The sequence below is a fragment of the Sinocyclocheilus anshuiensis genome, unplaced genomic scaffold, assembly GCF_001515605.1.
Source record: "Sinocyclocheilus anshuiensis isolate Anshui unplaced genomic scaffold, SAMN03320099.WGS_v1.1 scaffold416, whole genome shotgun sequence".
NCBI classification, from domain to species: domain Eukaryota; kingdom Metazoa; phylum Chordata; class Actinopteri; order Cypriniformes; family Cyprinidae; genus Sinocyclocheilus; species Sinocyclocheilus anshuiensis.
Window position 1 is genome coordinate 360,869 of NW_015554105.1, and position 13,968 is coordinate 374,836.

At 40.6% G+C, this 13,968-nt stretch overlaps 1 protein-coding gene across 1 annotated transcript in view; it reads right to left on the reverse strand.

Annotated features, from left to right (window-relative positions):
- Positions 1–3,409: 3,409 nt before the first annotated feature.
- The window catches only part of LOC107669705 (sodium-dependent phosphate transport protein 2B-like), a 16,605-nt gene continuing 6,046 nt past the window's right edge, over positions 3,410–13,968 (reverse strand). Inside the window, exons 6-14 of the mRNA XM_016462060.1 lie at positions 13,070–13,181; positions 12,642–12,837; positions 11,288–11,383; positions 9,287–9,407; positions 6,714–6,881; positions 6,054–6,170; positions 5,017–5,141; positions 4,537–4,927; positions 3,410–4,356 (exon numbers count right to left, since the gene is read on the reverse strand). Coding sequence (XP_016317546.1) covers positions 4,208–4,356; positions 4,537–4,927; positions 5,017–5,141; positions 6,054–6,170; positions 6,714–6,881; positions 9,287–9,407; positions 11,288–11,383; positions 12,642–12,837; positions 13,070–13,181 — 1,475 coding nt within the window. The 3' untranslated portion in view covers positions 3,410–4,207. The remainder of the gene's footprint in view (positions 4,357–4,536; positions 4,928–5,016; positions 5,142–6,053; positions 6,171–6,713; positions 6,882–9,286; positions 9,408–11,287; positions 11,384–12,641; positions 12,838–13,069; positions 13,182–13,968) is intronic.

The following is a 13,968-nucleotide window of genomic DNA, read 5'->3' on the forward strand; positions in this document are numbered from 1 at the left end:
TTCCACTCACTACTACGAATCTACATCCTCTCCAGAAGTCTGAGATCCGCTAGTGAGCGACGCCTCGTGGTACCATCACAGAGAGGCTCAAAATCACTTTCCAGAACATTCTCGTTCACCATTCCTGGCTGGTGGAACGATCTTCCCACCCCTATCCGGAATGCTGAATCCCTGACAATTTTCAAGCGACAGCTGAAAACTAATCTCCTTCGAAGCTACTTGACTTCATCATCATCATTATAAAAAAAATAAAAAAAATTCTCTCTTTATTTATTCCTTCTCTTTCTAGCTTGTACTTATTTGAACAATGTCTAGAAACTTGGTATTACAAGCACTTCCTGTATCTGTTTGCCTCTTTAAGAAGAATCGCTTTATGTATCCCCAAATTGTAAGTCGCTTTGGATAAAAGCGTCTGCAAAATGACTAAATGTAAATGTAAATGTACACTTTCGACACAAAATGATGCTTTGACTGTTAGGTAGAAGTGAGTTGCAGAGGTTACCTCAGTGCGGCCACAAATGTGGTATTTGCATACACCCTTCTGAAAACCAAAATTACAAATGGGACACCCTACGTTGCAGCCTGGAATTAAACCACACCATGCTGGTTTCGTCTGGCCAGAGGAGAACTGGCCCCCCGACTGAGTCTGGTTTCTCCCAAGGTTTTTTTCTCCATTTCTGTCACCGATGGAGTTTTGGTTCCTTGCCAATGTCGCCTTTGGCTTGCTTACTTGGGGACACTTAATTTCTGGCAATATTGTCGACTTGAGTGCACATACTATTTGAACTGAACTGACTGGACGATGAATCAACAATGAACTGACTTTAACTGATAAACTGACTGTTTTCTATTGTCCTCTTGCATTATCAGCACACATTTTTGCAGTTTAACACTGTGAAGCTACTTTGACACAATCTGTATTGTACAAAGCTAAATAAAGGTGACTTGACTTGACTACAGTAGGGGTTCTCAACTCTGGCCCTCGAGGTCCACTTTCCTGCAGAGTTTAGCTGCAACCCTAATTGAATACACCTGAACAAGCTAATCGAGGTCTTCAGGATTACTAGAAAGTTACAGGTAGGTAAGTTTGATCAAGATTGGAGCTAAACTCTGCAGGACCTAAAATTTCACACCTATTACACCTAGTGGACCTCAAGGGCCAGAGTTGAGGACTCCTGTCCTTACAGTGCACTCCAGCTGTAAGAGGAGTGCGACACAAAGTTTACAACACTGCCAGAACTTAGTTGGAGCCTTTAGCCTCTCATCGAATGCTAAAATTCATTTTCTGGGTTCCGCTTCGTCTTGCACACAGTTGAGCATGCAAGTCTTTCAAAGTATACTCCATTGACTGTGAGTGTGGATGGATGCACTCGGTTAGTGGACCATTCTTTTCAAGCTCTCAAATCACTTGCACATACACTGTTGTAGCCGGACAAGTCTGCATGGACAAAAACTGGTCTGCACACAGACATTGTGAGGACATCAGCAGAACAAAGGAATTATTATTTCGGCTGAAGGCCCAGGTGTGCTTCATTTTCCACAGTCCACTCCGTTTAGCGCACCTTCAAAGAATACTCTAACACAGTGGTTCTCAAACCTGTCCTGGAGTACTCCCAGCCCTGCACATTTTGTATGTCTCCCTCATCTATCACACCTGATTCAACTCATCAGCTCATTAGTGGAGACTGCAATATGAGTGGGTGTGTCAGATATAGGGAGACATACAAAACGTACAGTGCTGGGAGTACTTCATGGAGAGGTTTGAGAACCCCTGCTCTAACACAAAGCTACCAATGTCCAAGGCCTGGTCCTCTCTTTCCCTCAACTGTCATCGCTCCTCCTTATATCCTTCCAGATCTCATCTCTGGGACTTGAGACCAGTGTGCTGCACAGGTGTCTCACATAAGTATTCGCTCCACCAGCTGAGAGGCCTACACTCGTGATGCCACACGGCAGTACTGGACAACCCTCGGTGGTCGGCTTCACTTCTCCGCCTCTCCTGTGGACAGCAACAGCTCCTCCAACTTCGGGGACATGGCAGCAAGCCCCCTGTTCCTGAGCTCTCTCTGCTCCTTCTCATGACGGTGAATGGCAGCAGACCCTGACTTCTGGCAAACGGCAGGGACTCCTCTGGCGGATGTCAGTGAACATATCAGTCCCTCCCAGGAAAGTCGCTCCGGCACCACCGCAACGAGCAGCCACAGGTGGCATTCTCCGCCAGCCCGTCCTCCTGGGAACCACAGCGAGGGCTCTTTGACGGGGCGTACCTCCTTCCTCCCGAGTTTTGGCATCGATGTAACATGGTTTGTTGCTTGGGGAAGAATTAGGTGGGAACCAGCTCAACATAAATGCAAGACAACTGTAAAATAAACAAACAAAGCAAGAAACATACAATGTCCCAAGCTTGGTCCTCTCTCTTCCTCCGCTGTCATCATTAGCACTCGCTCTGTTCCCTCGGCTCTCGGTCCCACCCTGCTTGGTGCATATACTCTACTGACTGTGAGCACGGATTGCCCTGTTCTGCACATGCGCACTGCCTAGTGGACCTTTTGTTTTTGAGCACTTAAATCACTTGCACATGAATCACAAAAATCGGATGGTGTACGGACTGCAGAGTGGACTGTGCTGATGACAAAAACGTCAGACGGACTGCCTGCGAGCCTGAGTGGAACGCGGACAAGAGAAGTATACTTTCAGTTTTACAGTCTTGTGGACTTCATGATCATGCACACATGGTGGTCATTGTAAGACTGCGAAGCTGTGACATGAAGAATGTGAAGACCAGCTAATCAACATGGTTCGTATTCAAAATGGTAAGCAAGTGTTGCTTTGTTTATGGTTTATATATCTGCAGTCCTAGTTTTGGTTTCCTTTTTTGAACGACGAATACAGACTACTGCCACCTGCTGTTATGAAGAGTTATTTCGACATCAGGAAGCATGTAAGTTTCGATAAAACTTACATGCTATTTGACTGTTAGTTGTAGTCTCTGCAATGTTTTCTTCAGTTCAGTGGGCAAGTTTTAGGTCCACGCACAGGCGACGTGGGACAACAACATAATTGGTTTTCATCACAGCTAGCTTTATTAGTTTGCCTTGTGGGTTGACAGAAGCACTTTTTGAGAATTAATAACTGGAAGTTTATCACATTAATACCATAAAATATTTGATTATTCAGAGTTTTGCTTTGAGCCACTTAGTAGTAAATACACAAGATATCCATGAGCACAACTGTACTTTCATCTGTATTTTCTGATTTTTGTCTGTGAAGTAGTCTTAACTTAGTGCCTCTGCCTCCTCATTACTTACCCTATGATAACATTTTCAAAACTCAGCCACACAAGCTGATAAGTAGATGCAATAAGAACTCAAACAAAACAATCTGACACTGGAGCATCTTTGACTCATAAAACAATAAGCGGATACGAAATCATGAATGAATTAAGAGTTTAGTGGCCTTAAGTAGGTCTTGAAGTAAACATCAGGTTTTCAATGGCACAATATTTTTTCAAAGATACAAAATCAGATCCAATGTCCTTATGTCATCTGAAATATTTAAAGACAATATCTTACATCTGAGTAGAGAAATATTTTAAGCTTAATCTTCATGAAATGTACAAAATGCAACAGTACAACCAGAAAAAATAAAATAAAATTGAGTTTACAAACATTTAAAAACCTATACAAATGCATCTTTACATAGTTCCACATAATGTGCAAAATTACTGCCAAGAGTGTGCATTTTTCATTGGCCTGCTTACTATTTTCAGACATAAATACTGAAGAATTATACAAACACAGACTTTTATGAAAGCCCTGACTCCTCCCACTGGTAAATCATGCACAAAGAACAACAATAACATCTTCATCAACAGTTAGAGATTGATTTTAACCTCTGTACTGTAATGCCATTTTATTGTGGTCAATGTACCTGATGCATTTTCTTTGTCCTTAAAGACCTCATGAAATCGATTGACAAGTTCAATACTCCTTCCTGTGCAGACGTATTTCCTGTTGAAACAGGAAGTTGGGGCGGGACATACTGATTTTACAGGCTCTTCAATTGAAGTCTATTCTTTTGCAAAGATTTTAAATGTACTGTAGTGATTAAATATTTTGAAGTCATCAACAACAAAGTCGCACATGGACCCAATTTGCTGTTTTCTGTGCATTACCAGAAAAATGTACATTTTGTTATAATTATAACATTATAAATGCGTTGCTGTTACTTTGGCCTCATCCTCTATTGTGAGCGCTGGGTTGTCATACATCTCTAAACTCTTATCCTTGGTTTTCATTTCATCCTTCTCTTCATCCTTCTCTTTTTCTTTGCAGCAGCAGCAGCAGCAGCAGCAGCAGCAGCAGCAGCAGCAGCAGCAGCAGCAGCAGCAGCAGCAGCAGCAGCAGCAGCAGCAGCAGCAGCAGCAGCAGCAGCAGCAGCAGCAGCAGCAGCAGCAGCAGCAGCAGCAGCAGCAGCAGCAGCAGCAGCAGCAGCAGCAGCAGCAGCAGCAGCAGCAGCAGCAGCAGCAGCAGCAGCGAGTCCTGCAGAAGGTCATGCCGGCGGTCACCACTTTGTCCCAGGGTTTGAAGGAGTGCAGCGGTTTGGGCAGGAAGTCCCAGCTGCGGAGGAATGATGGCAGGAAACGCGGGCAGCGTTTCTGCATAATGTTCACTATGATCACAAAGATCACAAAGACCAACACGGGCACTCCGACCCCCATCAAGACCTGCCACCCCGCGATAGAGAGGCCCAGGACTGACAGAGGGAAGAGGAGGAAGCACAGGATGAGATACAGCGCCGCGAACCAGCGGTATTTGGCCGTGCAGTTGCCCAGAGCTTTGGCCAATCGGATAGGGATTCGTGTGAAGGGGATGGGATACCAGAGCAGGATACCACTGATGTTGAAGAAGAAGTGACAGAGAGAAATCTGGAAGAAAACACAAATGATAGTCTTTAATCTACAACCACAGTAATAAAATCAAGTCAAAGGAAAATAAGTGCAGTAACAAACCAAACCTGTAGAGAGTTCGCCAGTGTCTCTCCAGGGCTGGCGAGAGCAGCTAGAAGAGCAGTGGTGGTTGTGCCAATGTTGGAGCCCAGAGTGAGTGGATACGCCCTCTCAAGGCTAATGACACCAATTCCTGAACAGAAAGAAAACAGTAATGAGGCTTAATTCAGATTGCATTAGCTCACTTGTGTTGCCAAGCCAACACTGCAATAAGCATAATATACAGCATGCAAATATTAGATAAGACCATTTTTAATTAGACTGAACAACTTAAAATGGTGGACAGAATGATTGGAGGGGATGCACAGATGTGCTGGCTGTGATGTCACATGATGAATATTAATTTGGTTATACTTATGATCTTTTACTGTTTTTTTAATAGTCTGTGAAGGAGTTGGAAGTCAATCATCAAATACATCAATGTAATCAATAACTTGATTATAAATGATCTAAATTACAAGTACAATAGCACACAGTGTCTATTTTTTCTTATTAAATACACTACTGTTCAAAAGTTTGGGAGTGTGATTTTATGTTTTTCAAAGAAGTCTCTTTTGCTCACCAAGGCTGCATTTATTTAATAAGAAATACAGTAAAAACGGTAATATTGTGAAATATTATTACAATTTAAAATGATTGATTTCTATTCAAACACATTTTAAAACGTAATTTATTTCTGTGATCAAAGCTGAATTTTCAGCATCATTACTCCAGTCTTCAGTGTCACATAATATTTCAGAAATCATTCTAATATGCTGATTTGCTGCTCAATATACTTATTTGTTATTATCAATGTATTATCAGCATTTAGTTTACTTTTGAACAGTAGTGGTGTATTTACACAGTGATTTGAAGAAACTATCATTCTTACGGAGCAATTTAAATGCATTCTGGGATTGCCTTTTCCAAGAGGGATACATGCAATACCTTAAAATGCTTGATAAAATGTCTAGGTAGGCTAGCTTATTTTCTTGGATCAACCATAATATGTTTTAACCTTCAACAATTTAGTAACCAGTCCAATCAATCGGGTTTCTATACCGACCGACTAGTGGAGTGATGGCTGAGGTGAAGACAGAGCTGCTCTGAACAATGAAGGTCATTCCGGCTCCAACAAGCATGGCGAGATATCCAGTGACCCAGGCGAAGGGGAAAGGGAAATCTGGCAACAGTTAAAGCCGTATTAGAAAGGTCATGAACAATATGTTTAGTACATGTATTTATTCCTGGTATTAGGTGATGGTTGCATTAAAACTCCCCACAAAGCATTGGCTAAAATGTAAGTACAGTATGTGAGGAATTATGAGCATGTACCTGAGTGTAGTCTGAAACCAACAGCACATGCTCATGCAAACACACCTGTGGCACTCAGACACAATCAGGCTCATATAATGTTCCTGTTCAGCTCATCAGACAGCAGGACTGGATCACCTGTGCCGACTATCATACGACAGGATACATGCTAACACACTTCCAGTAAGCGCTGCGCCTACAGGAATGTGATAAGATTGAACTCTGGGAAGGGTGGGGAATTGCCACATGTATGTTTTTAGTTGAAGGTCAAATATTTTCTACATATGTCTTTGTCTTCAACTTTAAGTTCAGTGTTGACGCACATTGTCACAAAGAGTGCGTACCAGAGGTTAATGTTAGCAATTAGCAGCAGAGCTTATCGGCAGTTGATTCATCTCCGATGTTGACTCACCTGTGTTGAGCACCTTTTTGATGATGACCGCCACCTGACCCTTCAACATGGAGTTCAGCAGCTTGACGATCAGAATCAGGCAGGTGCAGAGGGCCAGCAATGACAGAGCCAACAAAATCAAGCCCACCGCTAGGTCCGGGAGATCAGCGTACACAAACATGTGAGTACCTGAAGAGACAGAGATGAGGACGACTCTGTCAGGACTTACAGAAATATAAATCAACGTTCATGAAACCTTTGGAAATTTAGTGTCCAGCTTCTCTGCTGGTGGTGGTCAGGTGTAGTTTGATGGTTTTAGAGTAGGGGTGTCCAAACCTGTTCCTGGAGATCTACGTACCTGCACAGTTCAGTTCCAGCACAGCTGTCTGCAGTTATCAAGAGCTCCTGAAGATCTTAATTAGAATCAGAATCAGAATCAGAATCAGAATGAGCTTTATTGCCAGGTATGTTTACACATACGAGGAATTTGTTTTCGTGACAGAAACTTCCACAGTGTAACAGAATGACAGTGACAGATTCTGTAAAGCGGAGCTCACGTGTGCTTGCGGATTAATGTAGACACTAACGAGAATGAATGAGCAAAACTCACGCGGCGAATAGAACGGCTTGCAGTTAATGAAGAGCACTTCTAGATCTGAACAGCACATCTTCTTTAACACAGTTAGTTTGATCAGCGCCGCAGCTCCCCCGACTACAATGTCCAGCAAAACATCAGAATAATCAAAAAAACGGTGAAATATCGGGTGGTGTGTACTTCCGAATGTCCAGCAATTCGTCTCTGGTGAAACTGATTGCAGGGATATAACTAAAGACAGGACAAACTAACAAAAACATAAAAACAACTGCGGAGCACGCCATGGAGGCAGCCATCAGCGTCGGCGCCATCTTATTATATATAAGTACAATTAGCTGGATCAGTTGTGTTTGGTCAGGATTGGAGCTGAACTTTACAAGAAGGTAGATCTCTAAACTCGTCCTGTCCTGCAGAGTTGAGCTCCAACCCTAATGAAACACGCCTGCATCACCCGCTGGACACCAATCTCTCGTGAACTAGATTAAGGTTTATAAAGTTGTAAATATGGATATTTTGCTTACACAAACACATCGCCTCGCTTCAGAAGGCCTTTATTAACCCCCCCGGAGTCGTGTGGACTTCTTTTTATAATGGATGGGTGCAATTTTTTGGACTTCAAATTTTGGGCTACCATCCACTCCCATTATAAAGCATGGATTAGCCTGGACATTATTTAATATAACTCCGATTGTATTCGTCTGAAAGTAGAATGTGATATACACCTAGGATGGCTTGAGGTTGAGTAAATCATGGGGTCATTTTCATTTTTGGGTGAACTATCCCTTTAATAAAAGGCTACTAAGTAAAAAGATGCCATTAAACACATATTTAAAATATGCCATCTTTATGTTGTTTCAACATTAATTTGGAGATTCAATGTGAAATTATGATAAATATATTATATTAATATGCAATTAATCATGATTAATTACAGAAAAATTTGATTATTTTATTAAGCGACTGACAGCACTAGTATTTTTATCAGATTACTAACAAAGCTTTATATGCTGATTCTGATTAAAAATCTAAATTAAATGGACCAAATAATATTGCAAATCTTAAAAGATACAGAGGGCTATTTTCAGATATTAAGTACACCTTGACCATTATGCTTGCTTTGAGATTGCGATCATTGCTATAACTACATCAAATCACAAAATCACACGCAATAGCTGCAGTTGCTTGCTTCATATGATAGTTCAATCATTTTCAAAACGGGGTCTGGAGACCCCTAAGGGGTTGCACGAGGGTCAGTTAAAATATCCATGGAACAAAAAAAAAGTGCAAAAAATGTAAAAAAACTAATTAATTTTAAAATAAATAAATAAATGGATTTGGCTCTGACACTGTTTAAATAGCATAAAAATAGTATAAATGGGTGATTTACAGTATATGTAGATGCCTTTATCTTTTAAGAATGGGGTCCCTTGCAAGGGGATTAACAAATTTGGGGGCCTTGGCATTAAAATTTGAAAAACCTGTGACATAATATACCAACAATGATCTTCAAATTCTCAGTCGAGGAGCTGCTGAATGGTGCATCTTGAAAGTCTGAGCATACTCTTTCACAGTTGAAGGACCACAGAATGATTTCATACTCAAATCCACTGAACCAACTCGAGGCTGGAATTTTAACATGCAATCTAACTACTTGCATTGATTTAAATCAGCTGAATTCATACCCAGAGCAAAAGCCCTGCTGCCAAACTGGCAGAGGCTCTTTGTTCAGGTGCACTGGCCTCAGGTCATGAAGAATAGCTCTTTTGAAAAGGTAAGAGTAGATGAATGGGGTGGGGGGAAAGGTGAAGCTCAGCATTTAAAAGAAGCCATTGTACTCATGGAGGTTAGAGCAAATCGCGATCGATGGCTTAAGAGCTGAAATAAGTCAACTATGTAAGGAAGACGGGAAATGGATTGATATTTGGCTTCAGCTTCTGTTGATCCAGGAAGATCCTGCGCTGGTTGCTACAAGAGCCACAAAGAAAGCAGAGGCACTTACATTTGTTCAAGTTGATCGTTTCTGTTTGGTTCTCTTGAGTCCAGATCTGGCCGTCCTCCTCCCAGCAGAGGACGTCAGGCGTGCAGTTTGCGAATCCAGGGACTGTTATATTCACGAGGTTCTGAAACGGACAAAAATACATCTTCAGACCTAAACCTTACTTAACAGAGAGAATATGAAACTTTTGTCCTGGCTATCTATCACTGAATAAATACGTTAATCTAACAGAAATATACCGAATATATAATGGCGCAGAAATAAACTAACAATTCATATTAAGTAATTGGCATTCCTACACTTATTTACTTATAGCTTAATAAAAAACATGGATGAAAATGAAAAGTGAACAAAAAATGGATTATTTTACATAATATTTGTGAGTGCTACATCTTTTTATGCTCAGTGTCGCTTTGTTAGCTTACCGATATGCTGAAAAAACAATCAACCGAGGATGCATCTGAAATCGCATACTGTATGTGACAAGTAGTATGTCCGAATTCACAGTACTCATAAAAGAGTAGGCAAAAAGTACCGACCCCAGCGTGATTCTGAACTGTGCATACGATGGGACACTTTACTATCCCAAGAGCCCACAGGAGAGGATTATGAATGGCAGTAGGCGCATTTCCATTACATATTTACGCAAAACCTTGGCGATATTTTATAAATGTCGATAAAAAAGTATTGCGAAATGACGGCGTTTCCAATAACCAATGTTATGTGACTAAAACGTAACCTTTTGCCTCTTGCGATAAGTCATGGCAACGGATTTTGGTGGGATTTTGATGGATTTTGGCTATATTTATTAAAAGGAGGCATATGCGTGTATCTTTACAGAAGCAGCACAGAGAGCCGCTTCAGAAACGTGCATGGCGCGGCTGGATTCTGGAATAAACACAAGCATTCTGGCCGCAATCAGCTTCAGTGGCCGTATCAGAGCCACACTGCACCGCAGACGTGTGCAGTGTAAATTGTCTAAGCATTAACTTTAGGGAAAGCCCCTTATACTGGAGAGCAGCCACGTATGATGTGTTTCTTGGAGATAACAGTACATTGAAGAATGATCATATGACTTTTTACATACGCCATGTGACCTGTAAATGCGAAAAGGCCGTTTCCATTGCAGTTTTGCGAATTATTCCTTTTACGCATTGCCTGAAAAACCACCTCATGCGAGTGTAAAGACGTTTTTGCGATATATGGGCGTTTTTGCAAATTGACGCTTTTCCATTAGGCGTATTTTCAATTTGCAGTTTCAATTTGTGCAATTTGAAGGGTAATGGAAACGCGCCTAGTGACACGATGCAACTAATGCTGCCAGGTCGCGTGACAATGACAACATGGCGAATGTAGTATGTCCAGATTACATTCATACTGCATACTATATAGAACATGCTCTTTTAGCGGTCACAAAGTAATTACTTATTCAAAAAAGTACCTACTCAAGGGAGTATGCAATTTTGGATGCAGCCCTGTCCTGTGCATGAGGACACATTTTTGCATGATGTACTGAGTTGCTACCTAGGTATATGCTAATTGACTTTTTTACACAATAAACATGTGTGTGTTGTTTCTTATGCTTAATAGTGTTACATTGTTAGCTTAGCATCATGCTAATACCACAAGCTATTGAGAGTTGAATCTCTGTGTGCATGATGTTGTATGCCATACAGAGCTGACATACCTATGTAAAGCGTTCCAAATGTGAGGTTTAATTACAGTTAAAATGCCTTTAAAGAAAGCTGTCTATGTAGAAAGCAAGCCAATGCGCTAGGTTTAGAAAAGAATAACAGAGCTATGCTCAGAGCTAGGCTTATCGGGAATTTAGATAAAAGACTTGCATACCTGTATTTCTATATACAAATATAGACCCTATGTTTATCTTCTGAATTCCCATCAGTGTGATAAATCCTATTTCCTCATGTTTCAACAGCCGAATCTAGTGACTAATGAGAAATGGTGTGTGTGCTGCACTCAATTAACCCACTTTCAGATTCTCACCGTGACTTTTTGTGTTTTACACCAGATCTTAATCAGACTTTTGTTTCGGGCTGCAGGGTCTCCAGTGGCGATATCACGGATCACAGAGGTGTCCAGCTGGAAAAACAAAGAAAAAGATTCTCAATGAAAATACATGTGTTACAGCAGAGAGCAAAGCAGGTGCTTAAAGACCGCTAAATTTCTCTAGTTTAAGTGCCTAATTACATTTTGCGAAAAAATTGGAAATTTTTAACTCTACTTCTGCAAAATAAAGAATGTGCATCAAAGTGTTTTTTGGCTTCAGTTTTTATTCATGAAAGTGCTGTAAAATGAATTATTGTACATTCTAATTGAAAATGTACAATATTGTCATATTCAAGTCAATTCAGTACTCGTCCAGATAAACACACTACACTACACTACACTAGAAATTCCCATCTTAGCGAGTGCCCTCGTAAACAGTTGTGCTGCGTCCCAATGTGCCTACTTATACTACGCCCTTAATGTATGTACTTTCTTGGTGATGGAAAAAGTACACACTTTTGAGTGTGTAGTAGAAGAGTAGGCAAGCTTTGGGACATACTATCACGTCACACAATTGCGTCTTTAACGGTCCGCTCTGTAAACTGTAAAACGTCACTGTAAACTGGCCTGTCAATCATCTTGTCACAGTTTATATCCTCAACTTTTCATTTCATTTAACTTCCTATCATATCGGAGAGAAAAGAAGTAGCACATTGTAGCAAATTAGCTACAATGTGCTACAGAAGACGAATTCATAGATACTAAACAAGGTAAGATTACATGAACGAGTGGTTCTATCATAAGCAGGTATAAAACAGTATACAATACAAAAGACAATATACAAGAACAGTAACAACATACACAATGACCTGAAGTATATGTGTGTTCATTCAAAGAAAGGTTTTCTTATGAATTAATGTAAGAAGTCATTTCCTATAGCAGTTATTCATGTTTGTAGTTCTCAACCAAATCATTCCTCATAGCGCAATGGTTTGTGGGTAATATTAGCCATTAGAGTGTGCACGGATTCACACTTCAAAAATCGACCTGAAATAGTTGACCATCCGGGGACTTTTGGCATACTCTTTTCAACATACTATGCTTTGGGACACGCTTATTTTAATCACACATACTATTTAGGATGGATAGTATGAACATTGGGACACAGGGTTGGTGTGAGAGAAAAAAATGGATGAGTGTCAGTATCTGTGCATTAGGTCTTAAAGTGACAGCAGCCTAATAAACCTGCTGCAATAACAATGACACAGTGGAGCTTATGCGATCAGCTGCCTGATAAAGTTGCATACGGATGCTGTTGAATAGTAACACCTAACAGATCCACTGATCTCACCTCAATGATGTTTTTGGTGAGGGGTTTGGTGATGACCTTTAACAGGTCTGGAGCATCTGCACCGGTCTGGATGTTAAAGGAATCAATCACAAGTTTGGTGAGTCTATAGAGGAATCCTGATGCCACCTCCAGAGGCAACAGCACCAGGACAGACAGCCAGTTAAAGAAGTCATGGACTGTAGCTCCAGCAAATGCCCTGAGGCACACAGAATCAATGACAAAACCCGTTTCTCAGATGTTCAACTTGAGTTCCTTCATCAGCAAGTAAATTCAAAGTTACTGAAAAAGTGCTAGATCAACTTTTGCACCACTTTGACTTTACATAAAGCCTGTTTTTGCAGACAAAAAAAATGATGCCAATGAGACCCAATGGTTCAATGTTTTGCATGACTGCATGGATACAAAACTAACTCCTTAGTTGGGTTTACCTGCGAAACTCGTTGCGGTCTCCAGCTTGCATCACAGCCACAATGGTGTTTGTCACAGAAGTGCCGATATTAGCACCCATGATGATTGGCACTGCAGACTTCACCTCCAACACTGCAATTTACAGTGAAAAATAATATATACATACAAAAGTTTTTTATGTTTTTTTTAAAAGAAGTCTCGTATGCTCTCCAAAGGTGCATTTATTTGGTCAAAAATAGTAAAAAAAAGAAGCATTGTGAATTACATTCCTGTAATTTATTCCTGTGTTGCAAAGCTGTATTTTCAGCAGCATTACTCCAGTCTTCAGTGTCACATGATCTTCAGAAATCATTCTCATATACTGATTTGATGCTCAAGAAACATTTCTGATTATTATCAGTGTTGAAATCAGTGCTGCTTCATATTTTTGTGGAAAAGGTTATTTATTTTTAGGAAAGTTCAAAGGAGCAGCATTTATTTAAAACCGAAATCCTTTGTAACATTATAAATGTCTTTACCTTCACATTTGTTCAAATGAATGTATTCTTGCTGAATATCAGTATTAATTTCTTTAAAAAAATTATACGGACCCCAAACTTTTGAACTGTAGTGAACAATATAAGCCAATACATTTCAAATAGAAAAATAAGACAGAATCAATCTGAATGTGGTAGAATACACACACACACACACACACACACACACACACATACACTTTCAAGGGTGATATCAGGTAGAAGTGCCTTAAGGTAACAACAATTTTACAGCACATTTTACAGTGCATATTGATTTTTCACTCTGTTACAATATGTGCTACTGTTCTTACATGTAAGTGCTTATCATGAGGGAGGAGATATCTGTATGAGCATGAGTCAAAACACACACACACACACACACACGCGCGCGCGCGCGCCCACAC